This window comes from Erythrolamprus reginae, chromosome 11 (genome assembly GCF_031021105.1).
Source record: "Erythrolamprus reginae isolate rEryReg1 chromosome 11, rEryReg1.hap1, whole genome shotgun sequence".
NCBI lineage: Eukaryota > Metazoa > Chordata > Lepidosauria > Squamata > Dipsadidae > Erythrolamprus > Erythrolamprus reginae.
Window position 1 is genome coordinate 35,251,454 of NC_091960.1, and position 23,399 is coordinate 35,274,852.

Below are 23,399 nucleotides of genomic sequence, written 5' to 3' on the forward strand. Positions count from 1 at the left end.
CAGTGAGTCCCGGTCCAGATAGGGCCGCAACTGGTGCACCAGGTGAACCTGGGCAAACGTCCCCCTCGCCACAGCTGAAAAATGGTTCAGTTGTATGTTCTGAACCCTTTTGAAATGTCACTCAAATGATGCCAGCCTTCTGAAAACAAAAAACGTTTGAATAGAGGCTGCCTTGGGCTATAGGATGCTGTAAATACTGAAAGAAATTGAAATGGCACACCTGTGCAAGGAGAACATTACATCATAATGTCATTCAAGTAGGCATTCTTGGTGTAGAATAATAAGGGACGGAAAGTAGAAGTGAACGTTAGAAAATTTCAAATCAACTTATGTTTCATGCTAAGCCACAGCTTTTAACCCTGGAATTTTGGGATTTGCACTTGGTATGGCCATAGATCTGGAGAGTAGGCAGGTTGAAGGATTCCTAAAGCAGTGGTTTTTTTGAGCCACGGCACATTTTTTGCATTTCCGAAACCCTGGGGCACATTGAGCGAGGGGGGGGGGGGGGGCTAAAGAAAGTTTGGACAAAAAAATTCTCTCTCTCTCTCTCTTCCTCCATTTCACTCTATTTCTCTCTCCCTCCCTCTTTCTCTCCCTTCCTCTTTCTTTCTCTCTCTCCATCCCTCTTTCTTTCTCTTCCTTCCTTCCTCTCTTTTTTGCTCTCTTTCTCTCTCCCTCCCTAGCTCCCTCTATGTCTTTCTCTCTCTCTCCTTCCCTCCCTCTCTTTCTCTCTCTCTTGCTTTCTTTTTCTTGTTCTCTTTCTCTCTCTCTTGCTTTCTCTCTCTCTCTCTCTCTTGTTCTCTTTCTCTCTCTTGCTTTCTTTCTCTCTTTCTTTCTCTCTCTCTTCCTTCCTTTCTCTCTCTGAGCTTCGCGGCACACCTGACGATGTCTCGGCACACTGATTGAAAAACACTGTCCTAAAGGGATCTGTTTTATTTTAACTTCATCCTAGAACCTCCATGTAGCCCCAAACGGACTAACTCCAATTCCTCTTGAATTCCACACCAAGATAACTGGGTAGATTCTTGTATATAGGCATAATTATTAATACATCAAACAAACAAACAAACAAACAAATAACAGAGTTGAAATTGATGACTTGTATGACTTGAACCTTTGTATTAATGATTAAGATTAATGAGCCGGGGTGGCGCAGCAGGTAGAGTGCTGTACTGCAGGCCACTGAAGCAGACTGACTGTAGATCTGTAGGTCAGCGGTTCAAATCTCATTACCGGCTCAAGGTTGACTCAGCCTTCCATCCTTCCGAGGTGGGTCAAATGAGGACCCGGATTGTGGGGGCCATAGGCTGGCTCTGTTAAAAAGTGCTATTGCTAACATGTTGTAAGCTGCCTTGAGTCTAAGGAGAAGGGAAGCATTAAAAAAATTGAATAAAATAAATAAATAAGAAAGAAAGAAAGAAAGAAGGAAGGAAGGAAGGAAGCAAGGAAGGAAGGAAGGAAGGAAAGAAAGAAGGAAGGAAGGAAGGAAAGAAAGAGAAAGAAAGAAAGAAAGAAAGAAAGAAAGAAAGAAAGGAAAGGTGGTAGGAATTATAATAGATCTACAAATAGAAACCAATAACCGAAATAATTCTTTTTGGATACCCACTGTATTTGCCAAGAAAATAAGTGAACGAAAAGAAGCGTTTGATGGAAAGACATAAATAATTCTTTTTCTTTTTAGATATATATATATATATATATATATTTCTCTTTTCTTTTGTTCTGTAAATATTTATATTGTAATTTGTATGTGTCTTTTTATTTTCTTTTTTCTTTTTCATGGTTTGTGTGTTTATTTTCTTTCTAATTTTTAAACTTCAATAAAAAACTATTTTTCTTAAAAAAGAAAGACTATTAAAAGGCTCTCTTTCGGCTAATGGATCTTCTTGTAAATCGTACCAGGTGACTAACATTTTACAAGGAAAACTCCCAAGTGGCTCAAAAGGGTAAAAAGCCTAAATAGATTTTCCCTATCTGGCATCTGTTTGCTTCACAGAACAGCCTGGTCTATTTTCCCACAGGGCCTTTCTCTTCCTCCTGCGCACCCTTTGTTATCAACAATGTTTGCGGAATGCCAGAACAGTAGGTGGAGTGGGAGGCTGTTATTGTGTTGATTTCCTGAGATTGTTACTTTTGGCGTGGGATGCTTCCCCCACGCCACTCACACTTTTAAAACAGGAAGTAAATCAAAGCCACCCAAACCCTCATAATTCTAGCTTGTTTTCTGTCTGCCCGTTTTATAGCAAATGTATGGAATGGAATGGAATAGAATAGAATAGAATAGAATTCTTTACTGACCAAGCGTGATTGGACACACAAGGAATCTGTCTTTGGTGCAGATGCTCTCAGTGTGCATAAAAGAAAATATAGATTTGTCAAGAATCATGTGGTCCAACACTTAATGATTGTCAGAGGGGTCAAATAAGCCATCAGGAAACAATCAATTTTGGTTGCTGATCAATTTCCGGTCACAATTCAAAGTGTTGGTTATGACCTTTAAAGCCCTTCATGGCATCGGACCAGAATATCTCCGGGACCGCCTTCTGCCGCACGAATCCCAGCAACCGATTAGGTCCCACAGAGTCGGCCTTCTCCGGGTCCCGTCGACTAAACAATGTCGGTTGGCGGGCCCCAGGGGAAGAGCCTTCTCTGTGGCGGCCCCGACTCTCTGGAACCAGCTGCCTCCAGAGATTAGAACTGCCCCTACTCTCCTTGCCTTTCGTAAACTCCTTAAAACCGACCTTTGTTGTCAGGCATGGGGGAACGGAGACATCTCCCCCGGACCTTATTCAATTCAATTTATGTATGGTATGCTTGTATGTATGTTTGCTTAAATAATGGGTTTTTTAAATATTTTAAATTGTAAATTATTAGATTTGTCATGAACTGTTTTATTGTGTTGTGAGCCGCCCCGAGTCTACGGAAAGGGGCGGCATACAAATCTGATAAATAATAATAATAAAATAATAATAATAAATATTAGTAAAAATCTTAGGATACAAGCAACAAGTTACAGTCCTACAGTCCTGAGTGGGAGGAAATGGGTGATAGGAATGATGACAAAAAACTAATAGTTCTTATCTAGAAAAGTTCGTAAGTAGAGCCGTTCTTAAGTAGAGGTACCACTATATCTGAATTTTGGCCATTGGGGGGATGCTGCAACCCACCCTAAGTATGAAATTTGGTCCTAGGTTGCTTTTTGTTTTGGTCACTTCAAATGGTCACTAAATGAACCGTCGTAAGTCAAGGCCTGCTGTAGTGGCCTCCTCAATGTCCTCTTATAATGAATGTTCCCCTTTGCTCTTCCATGTGCAGCTGAGGAGAAGGAGCAGCCGACCCCGGATGCCGGGACGGGGGCGGAAGTTCTGGAATCGGGCGACACGACCCCCCCTTCCAAGAGGAAGAGCAAATTTGCTGGGTTTGGCAAGATCTTCAAGCCTTGGAAGTGGCGGAAAAAGAAAACCAGTGGGAAATTTAAGGAAACCTCAGAAGGTAACGTGCTCAAGTCCAGCTCTGCGCTTCTGCCCTGAAGGCCTTGTGCATTCTTAGCCTGGGTTTGCTCACTGCATTCAGGGGTTAAAGAGGGTTTGATTCACTTTCTTTCTTTCTCTCCCTTCCTTCCTTCCTTCCTTCTCTCCCTCCCTTCCTTCCTTCCTTCCTTCTCTCCCTCCCTTCCTTCCTTCCTTCCTTCTCTCCCTCCCTTCCTTTCTTCCCCTCCATCCTTCCCTTTCTTTCTTTCTTTCTTTCTTTCCTTCCTTCCTTTCCTCCCCTCTGCTCCTTTCCTTTCTTCATTCCTTCCTCCCTCCCTCCCTTCCCAGCCCCCCAGGAGCACTCTGGGTTTTGCCCTCCCCAGCCCCCCCAGGAGCACTCTGCAGGCCTCCCAAACCCTCTGCGTGCCCTGTTTTTGCATAATTGGAGCGTGCGGAGGCTTTGGGAGGCCTGTAGATTGCTCCTGAGGGCTGGGGAGGGCAAAAATGTGACACTCGGGTGGTTTGAGAGACCAAAAAACAAGGCATGCAGTGGCTTTGGGATGCTTTTGGGATGCCTGGGGAGGGCAAAAATGCGACATGGGGGGCTAGGGAGGGCAAAATAGGTCTGTTTTTCACATCCCCAAACCCCTACATGTTGCATTTTTGCCCTTCTCAGCCCCCAGAAGCACTCGGATGGTCTCCAGGCCTTCTGGGCGCCCTGTCTTTTCGAAAAACAGACCTGTTTCTGGTGAGAACGGGATGGGTGGGGCGGGGTTTTGGGAGGGCAAAAATGGCTTTATTCGGTGTATAAGACGTACCAACATTTCCACCCTCTTTTATTGGGGAAAGTGCATCTTATACTCTGAAAAATACGGTAACACTCATCCTTGAACGACAGGGAGCCACTTATAATCATATCTTAAAAGTGATCCCCCCCAAACCCCCCCTCTCTGTCCTCTATTCTGAATGCTGTTTTTCTTCTTCCTAATTTAATGCCAGTTTTAGAACGAAAGATTTCGATGCGAAAGCCGAGAGAGGAGCTCATTAAAAGCGGGGTTCTGTTGGAAGATGTTGATCAGGGTGAGTTGATCCCATGTGCCTATTGCACATTTGCAATTCCAGCTCCGATAAGCCTCGTCTTTGGCACGTCATGCCTGGGTGCCCCCTCGCTTCCTCCCATCCCTTCCTCACTTCTGCAGAATGTGACTCTCTGTCCTTGTCTGCCCTTTGAACATATTTGATACTATATGTTCCGGGGAGAGCAGGCAAAAGAACGGTTTCATTTATTTCCTTCCTTTTCTCCAAGGAGACATTTTGGGTTGACAGATTATGAGTTTCCTGAAGGTCAACTACTGAGTACTGTATAAGACGCAACCAAATATAAGACACACCTTAGTTTTTGGGGAGGAAAATAGGGATGATGATAATAATAATAATAATAATAATAATAATAATAATAATAATAATAATGGGACAGCAGAATTGAGGAGAAGCAGCTAGAGAAATTAGTGAAGTACGAAGATCTAAAAATCGAGCTGCAACGACTCTGGCATAAGCCTGTGAAAGTGGTCCCAGTGGTACTTGGCACCCGTCAATTGCAAAAGGCCACTTTACTGGGATTGGCAAACATAATTCGCCACTACATCACGCAGTCCTAGGTGCTTGGGAAGCGCCCGACTGGTGATGAAATATGAAATCCAGCATCCAGTGATCTTGTTTGCTGTGTTGTATTGACATAATAATAATAATAATAATAATAATAATAATAATAATAATAATAATAATAATAATAATAATTATTATTATTATTATTATTATTATTATTATTATTATTATTTATCAGATTTGTATGCCGCCCCTCTCCGAAGACTCGGGGCGGCTCACAACAGTAATAAGAAACAGTGTAAACATATAAAAATATATATTAAAAAATATATAAAAAACCCACCATTTAAAAAACCATACAGTACATACATACCAAACATGAAATATAAAAAGCCTGGGGGAGATGTCTTGAGTAACTTGCGAAAGACAAGGAGGGTGTGGGCCGTTCTAATCTCCGGGGGCAGTTGGTTCCAGAGGGCCGGGGCCGCCACAGAGAAGGCTCTTCCCCTGGGGCCCGCCAAATGACATTCTTTGGTCGACGGGACCCGGAGAAGGCCAACTCTGTGGGACCTTATAGGCCGCTGGGATTCGTGCGGTAGAAGGCGGTTCCGGAAGTACTCTGGTCCAATGCCATGTAGGGCTTTCAAGGTCATGACCAACACTTTGAATTGTGACCGGAAACTGATCGGCAGCCAGTGCAGGCCACGGAGTGTTGTAGAAACGTGGGCGAATCTAGGAAGCCATGTAGGGCTTTAAAGAATCTGCTTAGGAAATATTCTTCTGGCTAGTGTCCTTTGTCTGGTCAGCTTCAGCACATTATTTTATCCCCTGGTGAGGGCTTTTAAAAAAACCTTATTTGGAGAGAGTAACAGTGAAAGAGCTTGCAAGCCAGTAAGAGCCGGGAACATCACTTGTACCTGGTTAGAGCTGGAAGGAAACATTTGGAGCACGTCAGACCAATAAAAAACCCTACAAAGACAGGGTTTGGGAAACATTCTTAGCAGAGAGTAACAGTGAAAGAGCTTGCAAGCCGGTAAGAGCCGGGAACATCGCTTGCACCTAGTTAGGGCTGGAAGGAAACATTAGGAGCATGTTAGACCAATAAGGGGAAAAAACCCCCTACAAAGACAGGGTTTGCAAAACATTCTTAGCAGAGAGTAACAATGAAAGAGCTTGCAAGCCGGTAAGAGCTGGGAACATCGCTTGCACCTGGTTAGGGCTGGAAGGAAACATTAGGAGCACGTTAGACCAATAAGGGGCGGGGGAAACCCTACAAAGACAGGGTTTGCAAAACATTCTTAGCAGAGAGTAACAACGAAAGAGCTTGCAAGCCGGTAAGAACTAGACTTGACATGTGGAACCTTCAGCAGAAAAAAAAAAGACTGGATGAAGAACTGAATTCCTGAGCTATAATTTGTCCTTTTTCTAACTTGGGAATATTGCAAAGAGCAAGTTGGCCATTCAGTCAGATACTAAAACTGTAGATCTGGCGCTGTTGGGTGGAAAACTGTTTTTTGCAGAATGTTCTGTGAAATTGCTGATCCAGCCTTGGCTACAGGAAAAGGCCGAGGAGGAAATACCCTTCCCTTCTCAGTAGGAGAAGAAATCCACGCCTCTCCCTTCCTATTCCTTGCTTGCTGTGAGTTAAAAATATTTGTGTTCCGCTTGGCAGCAGGACCTGGAGGCTGCCAATGAAAGCGAACACAGGACGGGAGAGATCGGGAGAGGTAGCGATAGAAACTTACTCCCCAAGTTTCTTCCTGCCTTCAATGTGATGACGTTGGAAAAAAAAGAATCATTCTGTTTCTGTTAGCTTGCTCACAGCATTGTCTATATATCTGGCCAGATTATCTCCGGGACCCCCTTCTGCCGCACGAATCCCAGCGACCAGTTAGGTCCCACAGAGTGGGCCTTCTCCGGGTCCCGTCAACTAAACAATGTCGGTTGGCGGGGACTAGGGGAAGAGCCTTCTCTGTGGCGGCCCCGGCCCTCTGGAACCAACTCCCCCCGGAGATTAGAATAGCCCCCACCCTCCTTGCCTTTTGTAAGCTCCTCAAAACCCACCTCTGCCATCAGGCATGGGGGAACTGAGATATTCTTTCCCCCTAGGCTTCTACAGTTTATGCGTGGTATGTTTGTATGTATGATTGGTTTTATAACAAGGGTTTTTAGCTGTTTTTAGTATTGGATTTTTACATTCTGTTTTTGTCACTGTTGTTAGCTGCCCCGAGTCCACGGAGAGGGGCGGCATACAAATACAATAAATAATAATAATAAAAATAATATTAATGTGGGGACCCCTGCCCTCTGGAATCGGCTCCCCCCAGAGATTCACACTGCCCCCTCCCTCCTCGCCTTCCGCAAGAGTCTTACCTCACCTTTGTCTCCAGGCCTGCGCCAATTAAATCTTTCCCCCCAACTAATAAATTTATTTATTTTATATTATTTATTTATTAGATTTGTATGCCGCCCCTCTCCGCAGAGTCGGGGCGGCTCACAACAGTGATAAAAACAGTATACAATGACAAAATCTAATATTAAAAGTCTATAATAATAAATCTAACATTAAAAGTCTAAAACCCCCATTGTTTAAAAACCATCCATACAACATAGCATACATAAAACTACATAGGCCAGGGGAGATATCTCAGTTCCTCCATGCCTGACGGCAGAGGTGGGTTTTAAGGAGTTTACGAAAGGCAAGGAGGTTGGGGGCAATCCTAATCTCTGGGGGGAGCTGGTTCCAGAGGGTCGGGGCCGCCACAGAGAAGGCTCTTCCCCTGGGTCCCACCAGCCGACATTGTTTAGTCGACGGGACCTGGAGAAGGCCAACTCTGTGGGACCTAACCGGCCGCTGGGATTCGTGTGGCAGAAGGCGGTCCCGGAGATATTCTGGTCCGGTGCCATGAAGGGTGTGATTGGATTGTCTGATCGAGTAATATATAGGGGTTTTAGCTGTAGTTTTTTAATGTACAGTATTAGATTTGTTTTGCACGCTTTGTTTCTATATTTATTCTGTGAGCTGCCCCGAGTTTTTGGAGAAGGGCGGCATACAAATCTAAATAATAATAACAATAACAACAACAACAACAATAATAATAATAATAATAACGAGGCCTGCATCTGTGGGATGCCCATAACCTTTAGCTAGCCCTGGATTTTTCTAGTTGCACCACTGCACATCCTAAGAAACAGGTGGTGGCTCAGTGGCTAAGGTGCTGAGCTTGTCGACCCGAAAGGTTGGCAGTTCAGCAGTTCGAATCCCTAGTGCTGCGTTCAGTGCTGAGCTCCTGTTACTTGTCCCAGCTTCGGCCAAACTAGCAGTTCGAAAGCACGTAGAAAAATAGGGACCTGTAGAAATGTAGATATCACAGGCACAGACACATGGTTTCTAGAGTGCTTTGTCCATGTTGGAAATATCTCTCTGGGCTGAGCAGAGCAACCTCTCTCTCTCTCTCTGGGATCATGCTGTGTGTCATTCTCTGGTCTTGCAAGTTTATTATTTTATAACCAGTTTCTTGTATGTACAAATATAAAACATTAATTTACTTCATCTAGTGACAATGAAAATGGTTTAATATCTAACAGAGAGCACAAGGCATAACCCTTAAAACATACTAGCCAAAATAAACAGGAAAGCATCTTAATTAACTAGACAAACAGAAGGACTTCAATTACCTAACATCAACATAAACTTAAACAATTTTTTTCCTTAAACTTAATCAAGAGAGGTGAGTTGTCTCTGTCCAGCACGTAGCTTCTTAATCCAATCATGGTTGGTTTGACCTTTGCTGTTAGCCAGACAAGCAGGTAACATTTTCCTTAGATATATATAGGGTATAATTTTTATATGTTAAATAATACAGAATAATGAAATGTTTTATAGCAAGATTGGTTTTACGTATCATTGCAATAAATGGTAATTAGGTCCCACAGAGTTGGCCTTCTCCGGGTCCCGTCGACTAAACAATGTCGTTTGGCGGGACCCAGGAGAAGAGCCTTCTCTGTGGCGGCCCCGACCCTCTGGAACCAGCTCCCCCCGGAGATTAGGATTGCCCCCACCCTCCTTGCCTTTCGCAAGCTCCTTAAAACCCACCTCTGTCGTCAGGCATGGGGGAATTGAAATTTTCCCTTCTCCCTAGGCTTATAGAATTTATACATGGTAAGCTTGTATGTATGATTGGTTTTTTTAAAAAAATTGGGGTTTTTTAGATTAATTTTAATATTAGATTTGTTTACATTGTCTTTTTTATTGTTGTTAGCCGCCCTGAGTCTTCGAAGAGGGGCGGCATACAAATCTAATAAATACAAATACAAATTACCTACAGGGACCACCTTTGGTGGGAAGGGAACAACATTCTGTGCCCCTTCGACATTCCCTCCTGAACCTTATTTAACCCTTTAACATATTTAAATGTTTCGGTCATGTCCCCCCTTTTCCTTCTGTCCTCCAGACTATGCAGATTGAGTTCAGATTGAGTTTTAAGACTTGTGGCCTTTAACTCTGGCTGAGGAACTCTGGGCGTTGAAGTCCACAAGTCTTGAAAGTTGCCAAGGTTGGAGACCCCTGATATAGACCACATGCGAAGCAGTTGATCATTTACTCCACCACTGCCTTCATTTCCTCCTTAAACAGAAGCTGGAAATTCAGAAACACAGAACGATGTGTATATTTTGTTGGGGCTGGTGAAAAAGATACAGACATGTGATATTTTATTTATTTATTTATTTATGTATTGGATTTGTACGCCACCCCTCTCCGCAGACTCGGGGCGGCTAACAGCAGCAATAAAACAGCATATAACAATAATCCAATACTAAAAACAGTTAAAAACCCATTATTATAAAAACCAAACATACATACAGACATACCATGCATAAAAAGGCCTAAGGGGAAAGCGTATCTCAATTCCCCCATGCCTGACAGCAGAAGTGGGTTTTACGGAGCTTACGAAAGGCAAGGAGGGTGGGGGCAATTCTAATCTCCGGGGGGAGTTGGTTCCAGAGGGCCGGGGCCACCACAGAGAAGGCTCTTCCCCTGGGTCCCGCCAGGCGGCATTGTTTAGTTGACGGGACCCGGAGAAGACCAACTCTGTGGGACCTAACCGGCCGCTGGGATTCGTGCAGCAGAAGATATATACACTGCGTTGGAGAATAAATAGTGTGTACCGTCACGCTACAGTTAACACTGTTAGAGAAAAATGAATGATGTATAAATAGAGGTCCGCTTGATGTTATAGTGACTGAAGTGGCATATAAACATTTGGGAAAAGAAGGAAGAGACAAATGAATAGAAGTGTAAATATTAAAAACACAAAAGCATAAAATTGCAGAGGCAAGTTACAGCACGACAGTGAATGTTATGATAGGGAGTTTCTTATTGCTAACATGAACCTAAAAGAGAGCCTATTTATATACAGTCTGAAACCCAAGTTAGAAAATTTGAAAAAAATACAGCACACCATTAATACGTGCAGGTGCGCATAAGTAACAGTACATCTATGTACTACTAAAATTCTGCTTATTTATTTTATTTTACTTATTTATTTATTCTTTGTCCAATATACAATACATATGAAAGAGAATAGACATTAAGTAATATATATAAAGATAGAAAGTAAGAAAGAAGAGAAGTAGAAGGAAAGGAGAGAATATATAGGATATATGAGATAAGGAAAGACAATTGGACAGGGGACGATAGGCACATCAGTGCACTTATATACGCCCCTTACTGGCCTCTTACGAACCTGGAGAGGTCAATCGTGGAGAGTCTAAGGGAGAAATGTTGGGGGCTGGGGGCTGACAGCACTGAGTCCGGCAATGAGTTCCACGCTTCGACAACTCAATTGTTAAAGTAATATTTTTTACAGTCAAGTTTGGAATGGTTAATATTAAGTTTGAATCTGTTGCGTGCTCTTGTGTTGTTGCTGTTGAAGCTGAAGTAGTCGTTGACCAGAAGGACGTTGCAGCATATGATCTTGTGGGCAATACTTAGATCGTGTTTTAGGCGCCGCAGTTCTAAGCTTTCAAGACCCAGGATAGTTAGTCTATTATCGTAAGGTATTCTGTTTCGAGTGGAGGAGTGAAGGGCTCTTCTGGTGAAGTACCTTTGGACGTTTTCAAGAGTGTTGATGTCTGAGATGTGGTGTGGGTTCCAGACAGATGAGCTGTATTCGAGAATGGGCCTGGCATAGGTTTTGTAGGCTCTAGTCAGTAGTGAGAGATTGCCAGAGCAGAAGCTACGTAGGATCAGGTTAACAACTCTGGAAGCCTTTTTGGCGATATCGTTGCAGTGGGCTTGTTTGTTTGTAAACTTCAGTAGCAGAAATAGGCAACAGTTTTTGAATCAAGATATCAGAAGTGAGCTAATTCAAAGAATGCATAAGGAATACATTCTGTTTAGAAGGTGATTCTGGATTTCATGGAAAAGGGAGGGAGGGAGGAAGGAAGGAAGGAGGGAGGGAACAAAAAAGGAAGAGAGAGAGGAAGGAAGGAAGGAAGGAGGGAGGGAGGGAGGGAAGGAAGGAAGGAAGGAAAGGAGAGAGAAGAAAAAAGAAGGAAAAAAGAAAGAAAGAAAGAAATAAGAAAGAGAGAGAGAAAGAAAGGGAGGCACATGACAATAATAAAACTATTTAGGCACATGACAGTAATAAAATTATAGAAATATTACACAACAGAATCTCCTTTTTTTCCCCAACCTGCCCTCTCCGAACTTGAATGATAACCAATATTTCACAACAAGGGCATAATTCCATTGAATTTCACTGTTAGAAGGCTGGATAGGCTTTGCGCAATGTAAGATTAATCAAGCTCCATAGATCTGCATGTCCCATATTTCTCATTTTGAGCTGTTCTAGCTATTTTTAACTGAAGGTTATGCTGCATGGTTTCCCCCTCTTCCTTCTCCCTTTCTACTGGTATTCCTGATTTTTAACAACTAGCCGAAGTTAAGCAGAGGGCAAAAGGCGACTTCAAACATTAAACACTTCAGTATAAATAATTTATTGAGAATGATAAGACCATCACAAGTTATGCCTGTCATCCAAGTATGTGAACTTGCTTAGCTAAACAAAGAAAGCATTTTAAGAGCTTTAATCCCTGCTATATGATCTATCTTTCCTTCCTTCCTTCCTTCCTTCCTTCCTTCCTTCCTTCCTTTCTCTCAATCTTTCTTTTTTCTTCCCTCCCTCCCTTTCTCTCTCTATCTTTCTTTTTTCTTCCCTCCCTCCCTTCCTTCCCCCCTCTATTTCTTTCCTTCTTTTTTCTTCTCCCTCCCTCCCTTCCTCTTTCTTTCTTTCTTTCTTCCCTCCCTCTCTTCTTTTCTTCCTTCCTTCCCTCCTTCCTTCCTCTCTCTCTTTTTCTTTTTCTTCCCTCCCTCCCTCCTTTCCTTCCTTGCTCCCTCCCTTCTTTCCTTCCCCCCTCTCTTTCTTTTTTCTTCCCTCCCTTCCTTCCCCCCTCTATTTCTTTCCTTCTTTTTTCTTCTCCCTCCCTCCCTCCCTTCCTCTTTCTTTCTTTCTTTCTTTCTTTCTTCCCTCCCTCTCTTCCTTCCTTCCCTCCTTCCTTCCTTCCTTCCTCTCTCTCTCTCTCTTTTTCTTCCCTCCCTCCCTCCTTTCCTTCCTTGCTCCCTCCCTTCTTTCCTTCCCCCTCTCTTTCTTTTTTCTTCCCTCCCGCCCTCCCTCTTTCCTTCCTTCCTTCTTCATTCATTCCTTTCTCTCATTCTTTCTTTTTTTCTTCCCTCCCTCCCTTTCTCTCTCTCTCTTCTTCCCTCCCTCCTTTCCTTCCCCCCTCTTATTTCTTTCCTTATTTTTTCTTCTCCCTCCCTCTTTCTTTCTTTCTCTCTTCCCTCCCTCTCTTCTTTTCTTCCTTCCTTCCCTCTCTCCTTCCTTCCTTCCTTCCTCTCTCTCTCTTTCTTTTCCTTCCCTCCCTTCTTTCCTTCCTTGCTCCCTCCCTCCCTTCCTTCCCCCCTCTTTCTTTTTTCTTCCCTCCCTCCCTCCTTCCTTCCTTCCTCCCTCCCTTTTCCATGAAATCCAGAATCACCTTCTAAATTGAATGTATTCCTTATTTTTTCCCCTCTCAGCAGCTTGTAAGAAATGTATAGAAACACCCGCATATAAGAATGTTAAGCTCCCAAACACACACTTACACACAGACCCACACGGGAAGCATGAAAAGTAGAGGGTGACTTCATCTTTGGCCCCTGGGCCGAGTCAGAAAGAAGAGACCCTTGGCTTTGTCTCCCTTCTGTCAACGAGAAATGTCTTTATTTTCTCTTCGGGGCTTTTTTCTTGTTGGCAGGTGTCCCAAAATGTGCTCATCTTTCCTTTGAAAACATTGAGATTTCACACTTGAGCGATCGCACAGATCTTGGTGTAACCTCACCAGCTCTTAGTGAGTAGGGTCTTCCACCATTTCTGGAAAAACTAGAAGGACTGGACTGCCCAACCCACACGCGGAGACACGCTCTGTCCTGTTTGAGTGTGATAGCGAAATATTCCTCGCTATTCAATCTTCCTCTGTATTTTGTCTCATAATTTACCTGCCCTGAGAACATGGGGGTAGCGCACGGTGCTTTGAGTGACAAGCCATTGCTTAATTCAGAGTGTTGGTAATGACCTATAAAGCCCTTCATGGCACCGGACCAGAATATCTCCGGGACCGCCTTCTGCTGCACGAATCCCAGCGACCAGTTAGGTCCCACAGAGTTAGCCTTCTCCGGGTCCCATCAACTAAACAATGTCGTTTGGTGGGACCCAGGGGAAGAGCCTTCTCTGTGGTGGCTCCGACCCTCTGGAACCAGCTCCCCTCAGATATTAGGATTGCCCCCACCCTCCTTGCTTTTCGTAAACTCCTTAAAATCCACCTTTGCCGTCAGGCATGGGGGAATTGGAACATCTCCCCCTTGCCCATGTAGTTTTTGTGTATGATTCGATTGTGACCAGACTACCTCCGGAACCGCCTGTTACCGCACGAATCCCAGCGACCGATAAGGTCCCAAAGAGTTGGCCTTCTCTGAGTCCCGTCGGCTAAACAGTGTCATTTGGCGGGCCCCAGGGGAAGAGCCTTCTCTGTGGCGGCCCAGGCCCTCTGGAACCAACTCCCCCCGGAGATTAGAACTGCCCCCACCTTCCCTGTCTTTCGCAAACTATTCAATACTCATTTATACCTCCAGGCATGGGGGAGTTGAGATATTCCTTCCCCCTAGGCCATTACAAGTTATGCATGGTATGTCTGTGTGTATATTTGGTTTTATAATAAGGGTTTTTAGTTGTTTTATTATTGGATTGTCGCATGCTGTTTTTATCATTGTTGTTAGCCGCCCCGAGTCTACGGAGAGGGGCAGCATACAAATCCAATAATTTTATTATTATTATTATTATTATTATTATTATTATTATTATTATTATTATATTGGGGTTTCTTTTTTTTTGGACTTTTTAACCTAAAACTGTAATTTAAGTTGCTAAATATTAGATTTGTTACTATGTACTGTTTTTTAACATTGTTGTTAGCCGCCCCAAGTCCATGGAGAGGGGCAGCATACAAATCCAATTAATAATAATAATAATAATATTATTATTATTATTATTATTATTATTATTATTATTATTATTATTATTATATTGGGGTTTCTCTTTTTTGGACTTTTTAACCTAAAACTGTAATTTAGATTGCTAAATATTAGATTTGTCACTATGTACTGTTTTTTTACCGTTGTTGTGAGCCACCCCGAGTCTGCGTAGAGGGGCGGCATATAAATCCAATAAATCTAATCTAATCTAATCGTTATTTCTCCTCCCTCCCCTTTCCAGATGGAGAAGAAGACCCAGAGAAGCTGATTCACAACACTTTGAAAAATGGACACACCATTCCCATCGACTACTCTGGAATTGTCAATCTTACACACTTGGAGGAAGAATCTGGAAAGAGGTTGACCCTTAAGAAGTCCAGCCCCCCTGAAGAGCCAAAGAAATTGCAGGGTGAGAAATCAAGAGGTCATGTGTGTTTGTGTATATGTGTGTGTGTGTGAGTGTAAGTAGAGGAAGTTGTCTCAGACTTAAATGTTGTTGTTATTATTTATTATTATTATTATGTCAATACAACACAGCCAACGAGATCACCATGCTGGATTTCGTATTTCATCACCAGTCGGGCGTTTCCCAAGCACCTAGGACTGCATGATGTAGCGGCGAATTATGTTTGCCAATCCCAGTAAAGCGGCCTTTTGCAATTGACAGGTGGAGATTTTGTCAATTCCGATGGTTTTCAAATGTCCTCTGAGATCCTTCGGCCCTGCGCCCAGCGTGCCAAGGACCACTGGGACCACTTTCACGGGCTTATGCCAGAGTCATTGCAGCTCGATTTTTAGATCTTCGTATTTCACTAATTTCTCTAGCGGCTTCTCCTCAATTCTGCTGTCTCCTGGGATTGCGATGTCGATGATCCATACTTTCTTTTTCTTCACGATCACAATGTCTGGTGTGTTATGCTTCAGAATTCGGTCAGTCTGAAGTCGGAAGTCCCACAGTAGTTTTGCTTGCTCATTTTCGACCACTTTTTCGGGCTTATGATCCCACCAGTTCTTTGCCACTGGTAGATGGTAGTTCCGGCACAGGTTCCAGTGGATCATCTGTGCCACAGCATCATGTCTATGCTTGTAGTCAGTCTGTGCGATCTTTTTGCAGCAGCTGAGTATGTGATCGATTGTTTCATCTGTTTCTTTACAGAGTCTGCACTTTGGATCGTCTGTTGATTTTTCAATTCTGGCTTTGACAGCATATCATTATTATTATTATTATTATTATTATTATTATTATTATTATTATTATCATTTGTTAGATTTGTATGCTGCCCTTCTGCAAAGACTTTGGGGCGGCTCACAGGATACAATGTAAACAATACAACAATACAACAATACAAATCTAATCAATTAAAAATTACAAACTAAAAACCCAATATATTAAAATCAATCAGCCAGTTCATTCACAACCACACATCTCATTTAGTAAGGGGGGCGGGTGTTTGATCTAATTGCCCCTTGCCTGGCGACATAAATGAGTCTTAAGACTCTTGTGAAAGGCGAGCAGCGTGGGGGCAGTGCGAATCTCTGTAGGGAGCTGGTTCCAGAGGGCTGGGGCCGCCACAGAGAAGGCTCTTCCCCTAGGCCCTTCCTGACAACATTGTCTGGCTAATGGGACCCGGAGAAGGCCAACTCAGGGGAACCTCACGTTGTAAATGTTGTTATCTATCAGTTCCTAATTGTGAATACAGTGATACCTTGTCTTACAAACTTAATTGGTTCCGGGATGAGGTTCTTAAGGTGAAAAGTTTGTAAGACGAAACAATGTTTCCCATAGGAATCAATGGAAAAGCGATTAATGCGTGCAAGCCCAAAATTCACCCCTTTTGCCAGCTGAAGCGCCCGTTTTTGTGCTGCTGGGATTCCCCTGAGGCTCCCCTCCATGGGAAACCCCACCTCCGGACTTCTGTGTTTTTGCGATGCTGCAATTTCACTGAGGCTCCCCTCGCTGGGAAACCCCACCTGCGGACTTCTGTTGCCAGCGAAGCGCCTGTTTTTGCACTGCTGGGATTCCCCTGCTGGGATTCCCTTGTAGTATCACAAAAACACGGAAGCCCAGAGGTGGGGTTTCCCATGGAGGGGAGCCTCAGGGGAATCCCAGCAGTGCAAAAACAGGAGCTTCGCTGGCAATGGAAGTCCGCAGGCGGGGCATCCCGGCGACGGCGGTGGGTTTGTAAGGTGAAAATAGTTTGTAAGAAGAGGCAAAGAATCTTAAACCCTGGGTTTGTATCTCGAAAAGTTTGTATGACGAGGCCTTTGTAAGACGAGGTATCACTGTCTAACCAGTTTTGGGTCTTGTCTCCGAGCACTCCCACCCACGAGTTGTTATCACAGCAAGGCCCAGCCCTTCCCAGTTTACGTCTCTCCGTCTCTCCACCCACCAACCTTGATGTATCTTGCCACCCACGCTTTGCAAGGGAATGCCAGCCTTGGAATTTGGGAGATGGCACAAACCTTCATACTATCTTTTAGACTGTTGAAATAAATTGAATTCCCTCCAGACATCTTCCCCTCCCCTGATCTCTCTCTCTCTTTCAGTGACAGGCCCATGGTTTAATACAGCCACATTCTCTTTTTCTAGTGCACTAGTAGAAGATGGCAATTCCCAGCTAGCATGTTGTCAGCCTTTGGAAGTAGTCTACATAAGCCATGGGGCCTCTCTAGGGAGGAAACAGGGCCGGAAAAGGCAGGGAGAAGCCTCCGTGGAGCCTCTCTAGGAATCTCCTGGGAGGAAACAGGGCCGGAAAAGGCAGGGAGAAGCCTCCGTGGAGCCTCTCTAGGAATCTCCTGGGAGGAAACAGGGCCGGAAAAGGCAGAGAGAAGCCTCCATAGGGCCTCCCTAGGAATCTCATGGGAGGTAACAGGGCCGGAAAAAGCAGGGAGAAGCCTCCTTGGGGCCTCTCTAGGATTCTCCTGGGAGGAAACAGGACCGGAAAAAGCAGGGAGAAGCCTCCGTGGTGCCTCCCTAGGAATCTCCTGGGAGGAAAAAGGGCCAGAAAAAGCAGGGAGAAGCCTCCGTGGGGCCTCTCTAGGAATCTCATGGGAGGAAAGAGGGCCGGAAAAGGTGGGGAGAAGCGTCCATGGGGCCTCCCTAGGAATCTCCTGGGAGGAAACAGGGCCGGAAAAGGCGGGGATTCTGGGAGTTGAAGTCCAGATATCTTCAAGTTGCCAAGGTTGGGAAACACTGGATTAGGGGACGCTTCTTTCCAGCTCAGGGGGTTAATTTTTTGGGGGAATTTTTCTTTACAGGACCTTACAGCAACCACCCCAATTCGGAAATTGAGCCCCATCATGTGCCCCCTGGTCCCAAGCAGCCGCTGCTCCCTCCGAAGCGACCGTTGTCATCCTCTTCACAGGAGACGAGTGACCTGCAAACGAGGGAATTCGGCCTGGGCAACAGCAGCACAAGGACAGTGTCTTATTCCACAGCCACAGCTGCCACCAGCACATCGAAAGGGGGCGCTGCTCCTACCCCTGCACCCCGGACTCTGCACCCTGCTCCCACAAGTGGCCACGCTTTGGCCACCAATACTAGCAATGCCACCCCGACCAAGCAGCCCCCTGTGCCACCCCCCAAGCCTATGAATCGGAATAGTAACCCCTTAATAGGTAAGTGGCTATTTTCCACCCTCCCTAACCATTTCCCCCTCCTTCTGTTCTATTATTATTATTATTATTATTATTATTATTATTATTATTATTATTATTATTATTATTATTATTATGTCAGTACAACACAGCAAACGAGATCACTATGCTGGATTTCGTATTTCATCCCCAGTCGGGCGCTTCCCAAGCACCTAGGACTCCGTGATGTAGCGGCGAATTATGTTTGCCGATCCCAGTAAAGCGGCCTTTTGCAATTGACAGGTGGAGATTTTGTCAATTCCGATGGTTTTCAAACGTCCACTGAGATCCTTTGGCCCTGCGCCCAGCGTGCCAAGGACCACTGGGACCACTTTCACTGGTTTACGCCAGAGTCGTTGCAGCTCGATTTTTAGATCTTCGTATTTCACTAATTTCTCTAGCTGCTTCTCCTCAATTCTGCTGTCTCTTGGGATTGCGATGTCGATGATCCATACTTTCTTTTTCTCCACGATCACAATGTCTGGTGTGTTGTGCTTCAGAATTCGGTTATTATTATTATTATTATTATTATTATTATTATTATTATCATCATCATCATCATCATCATCATCATATTCATGAAAACACTTCACAAGCGTCTAGGACTGTGTTATGTGTTTTCGTATCATGCGCGCAGATCCAAGTACGGTGGCCTTTTGCAACTGACAGATGTCAGTTTTGTCAATGTTTATTCTTTTCCAATGCTGGCTGACATCAATGCTGCAATTTCGCTGATGCTCCCTTCGCTGGGAAACCCCACCTCCGGACTTCCGTTGCCAGCAAAGCGCACATTTTTCCGATGCTGGGATTCCCCTGCTGCAGCATTGCAAAAACGCGGAAGTCTGGACGTGGGGTTTCCTATGGAGGGGAGCCTCAGGGGAATCCCACCAGCGCGAAAACAGGCGCTTCAGCTGGCAACGGAAGTCCGAAGGCGGGGCATCCCAGCGGCAGCGGCAGATTCGTAAGGTGAAAATAGTTCGGATGAAGAGGCAAAAAAATCTTAAACCCCAGGTTCGTATCTCGAAAAGTTTGTATGACGAGGGGTTCGTAAGAGGAGGTATCACTGTACCTTATCAATGAACAAGTGTAATGCATTTAATATCCCCTGCGTTTGTTGAGACCTTCTGAAATAGATCTAAAACCATTTGATGTTAGAAACATAGAAGACTGACGGCAGAAAAAGACCTCATGGTCCATCTAGTCTGCCCTTATACTATTTCCTGTATTTTATCTTACAATGGATATATGTTTATCCCAGGCATGTTTAAATTCAGTTACTGTGGATTTACCAACCACGTCTGCTGGAAGTTTGTTCCAAGGATCTACTACTCTTTCAGTAAAATAATATTTTCTCATGTTTATGAGGTCATCTATTTCTCAAGGTGCTATTAAAGCCCCACTTTTGCAAAGCTTGAGCCCTGCTGTGGATGCTCTGATGTTTAATGCTGTCTAATCTGACGTCTAACTTTAAGAGGGGTGGACTTCGACTCCTAAAAGTCCTCAATCAGCTGCTTGGAGAAATCAGGAATTAACGTCCAGACACATTAAAGCTGCCAAGTTTGAAAAAAAAATCCCCACTGCCTTAAGCTCTCCACTTGAGTTACAGCAAGACACCAAAATCCCAAATATTCATCATATCACTTTTTTGGTAGAAGATTAAAAATTGCTCCCAAGTTTAAAAATAGAGAAAGCCAAGTCACCTCAAGAAAGTCACTACGACATGAAGGGCAAATCACATATCCCCCCCTCCTTCAGGTCAACCTTCCCTTTAAGAGCTGGAATTAAAAATGCTCAATTCTGTAGAGAGAGATGAATAAGGTACTAAGATCATTAACAATATAGCTTTTCAACTAAAGCTCTTTTGGGTAGAGTGCGTAGGATACCTTGTGGGGTGCCTCAGGGGTCGGTCCTCTCCCCCCTGCTATTTAATATCTACATGAAACAGCTGGGTGAGATCATCCAAGGGCATGGGGTGAGGTATCATCAATACGCCAATGATACCCAGTTATACATCTCCACCCCATGCCCAGTCAACGAAGCGGTGGAAGTGATGTGCCGGTGCCTGGAGCCTTTTGGGGCCTGGATGAGTGTCAACAAACTCAAACTCAACCCAGACAAGAGGGAGTGGCTGTGGGTCTTGCCTCCCAAGGACAATTCCATCTGTCCGTCCATTACCCTGGGGAGTGAATCACTGGCCCCCTCAGAGAAGGTTCGCAACTTGGGCGTCCTCCTCGATCCACAGCTCACATTAGAGAAACATCTTTCAGCTGTGGCGAGGGGGGCATTCTCCCAGGTTCGCCTGGTGCACCAGTTGCGGCCCTATTTGGACCGGGAGTCACTGCTCACAGTCACTCATGCCCTCATCACCTCGAGGCTTGACTACTGTAATGCTCTCTACATGGGGCTACCTTTGAAAAGTGTTCGGAAACTTCAGATCGTGCAGAATGCAGCTGCGAGAGCAGTCATGGGCTTACCCAAATATGCCCATGTTACATCAACACTCCGCAGTCTGCATTAGTTGCCGATCAGTTTCCGGTCACAATTCAAAGTGTTGGTTATGACCTATAAAGCCCTTCATGGCACCGGACCAGACTATCTCAGGGACCTCCTTCTGCTGCACGAATCCCAGCGACCAGTTAGGTCCCACAGAGTGGGTCTTCTCCGGGTCCCGTCAACTAAACAATGTCGCTTGACGGGACCCAGGGGAAGAGCCTTCTCTGTGGCATCCCCGGCCCTCTGGAACCAACTCCCCCCAGAGATTAGAACTTCGCAGATTCGGGGTGGCTCACAACAATAATAAAACAATGTACAGAGAACAAATCTAATATTTAAAAATCTAAAAACCCACTATTTAAAAGGACATACCACACAAGCATACCATACATAAAACTATATAGGCCTGGGAGAGATGTCTCAATTCCCTCATGCCTGACGGCAGAGGTGGTGGGTATGCCATCCAGATATGGTCTTCTATGATTTCCATCCTTAAATTTGTAAAAAAAGGAAAGGAAGGAACAAAGTATTCTGGTCCAATGCCATGTAGGGCTTTGTAGGTCATCACCAACACTTTGAATTGTGTCCTGAAACTAATTGGCAACCATGTATAATAAAGACAGACCATCAGGTTGCTGTTAAATTTCATTGGATTGATATCATACCCAGAAATCAGCCTCGAGAGAACAGGCAGTCCATTTCAAGGAAGTATTGATTACGCAGGCACCGTCTCTCTTTCATTCCGTGGCTTAGAAACATAGAAACATAGAAGTCTGACGGCAGAAAAAGACCTCATGGTCCATCTAGTCTGCCCTTATACTCTTTCCTGTATTTTATCTTAGGATAGATATATGTTTATCCCAGGCATGTTTAAATTCAGTTACTGTGGATTTACCAACCACGTCTGCTGGAAGTTTGTTCCAAGCATCTACTACTCTTTCAGTGAAATAATATTTTCTCATGTTGCTTTTGATCTTTCCCCCAACTAACCTCAGATTGTGTCCCCTTGTTCTTGTGTTCACTTTCCTATTAAAAACACTTCCCTCCTGGACCTTATTTAACCCTTTAACATATTTAAATGTTTCGATCATGTCCCCCCTTTTCCTTCTGTCCTCCGGACTATACAGATTGAGTTCATGAAGTCTTTCCTGATACGTTTTATGCTTAAGACCTTCCACCATTCTTGTAGCCCGTCTTTGGACCCGTTCAATTTTGTCAATATCTTTTTGTAGGTAAGGTCTCCAGAACTGAACACAGTATTATTCCAAATGGGGTCTCACCAGCACTCTATACAGCGGGATCACAATCTCCCTCTTCCTGCTTGTTATACCTCTAGCTATGCAGCCAAGCATCCTACTTGCTTTTCCTACTGCCCGACCACACTGCTCCCCCATTTTGAGACTGTCAGAAATCACTACCCCTAAATCCTTCTCTTCTGAAGTTTTTGCTAACACAGAACTGCCAATGCAGTAATCAGATTGAGGATTCCTTTCCCCCAAGTGCATTATTTTACATTTGGAAAATGTAAATGCCATGTAAAAAGTCTTGTTGGAGCCACCAAGGAGAGCGTCTTCCTTAGGCTTAGCTGTTCACCTGAGCTGGTTGGAAACAGGACCCCAGGTGGGAGAGTGAAACCACAGCAGGTAGCTAACGTAGTTTAGGGAAGGGCTTTGCAATACCTGCGGTTTGAGGGCGTGGAGTGAAAGAAGAGCGACTTGTAAGGCGATCTTGCAAATCTACACCTGTTCCTGCTCACCTGCTAAGAATTCATTGTGGAAGTTGGGGGTGGAAGGGGAGGTTGCCATTCATCTCTGGATGCACAGCGAGCTTTCGTTTCTGACACATCAGGAAAGGACAGGAAAGAAAAAAACACTGTCTGGTTGCGTAACTTGTCGAGTTTTACTACCTTGGATCGCTCATGGGGTGGGACAGCACAAATACAGAACAAGAAAAAGCTCATTGAGAAGAAAGCGGCTGAGATTATATTCGGGGAAGCCTTTTAGGTGGACACCTTCCATGTTCCGTCTTAAAATTACGATTCTTAAACATAGAAACATAGAAGATTGACGGCAGAAAAAGACCTCATGGTCCATCTAGTCTGCCCTTATACTATTTCCTGTATTTTATCTTTATCTATGTTCATCCCAGGCATGTTTAAATTCAGTTACTGTAGATTTACCAACCAGGTCTGCTGGGAGTTTGTTCCAAGCATCTACTACTCTTTCAGTCAAATAATATTTTCTCATGTTGCTTCTGATCTTTCCTCCAACTCCGGAACCGCCTACTACCGCACGAATCCCAGCGGCCGATAATGTCCCACAGAGTTGGCCTTCTCCGGGTCCCGTCGACTAAACAATGTCGTTTGGCGGGCCCCAGGGGAAGAGCCTTCTCTGTGGCGGCCCCAGCCCTCTGGAATCAACTTCCCCCGGAGATTAGAACTGCCCCCACCCTCCTTGTCTTTCGGAAATTACTCAAGACTCACTTATACCGCCAGGCATGGGGGAGTTGAGACACCTTTCCCCCAGGCTTCTTTATATTTTGTTTCATGTTTGGTATGAATGTGCTGTTTGGTTTTTAAATATATGATAGGGTTTTATATGCTTCTTTTAATATTAGATTTGTTTTGC

The 23,399-nt window shown here is 44.3% G+C and overlaps 1 protein-coding gene across 4 annotated transcripts in view; it reads left to right on the forward strand.

Moving 5' to 3' along the window:
* PHACTR4 (phosphatase and actin regulator 4) overlaps window positions 1-23,399 on the forward strand; it is a 112,697-nt gene that overhangs the window by 69,238 nt on the left and 20,060 nt on the right. For 2 of the 4 annotated variants that reach the window (XM_070764447.1, XM_070764446.1), the window contains 4 exons: window positions 3,316-3,492; window positions 4,470-4,550; window positions 14,885-15,052; window positions 17,902-18,261. In XM_070764447.1, the coding sequence (XP_070620548.1) occupies window positions 3,316-3,492; window positions 4,470-4,550; window positions 14,885-15,052; window positions 17,902-18,261 (786 nt within the window). The remainder of the gene's footprint in view (window positions 1-3,315; window positions 3,493-4,469; window positions 4,551-14,884; window positions 15,053-17,901; window positions 18,262-23,399) is intronic. The other 2 variants (XM_070764449.1, XM_070764448.1) reach the window with 1 other exon arrangement.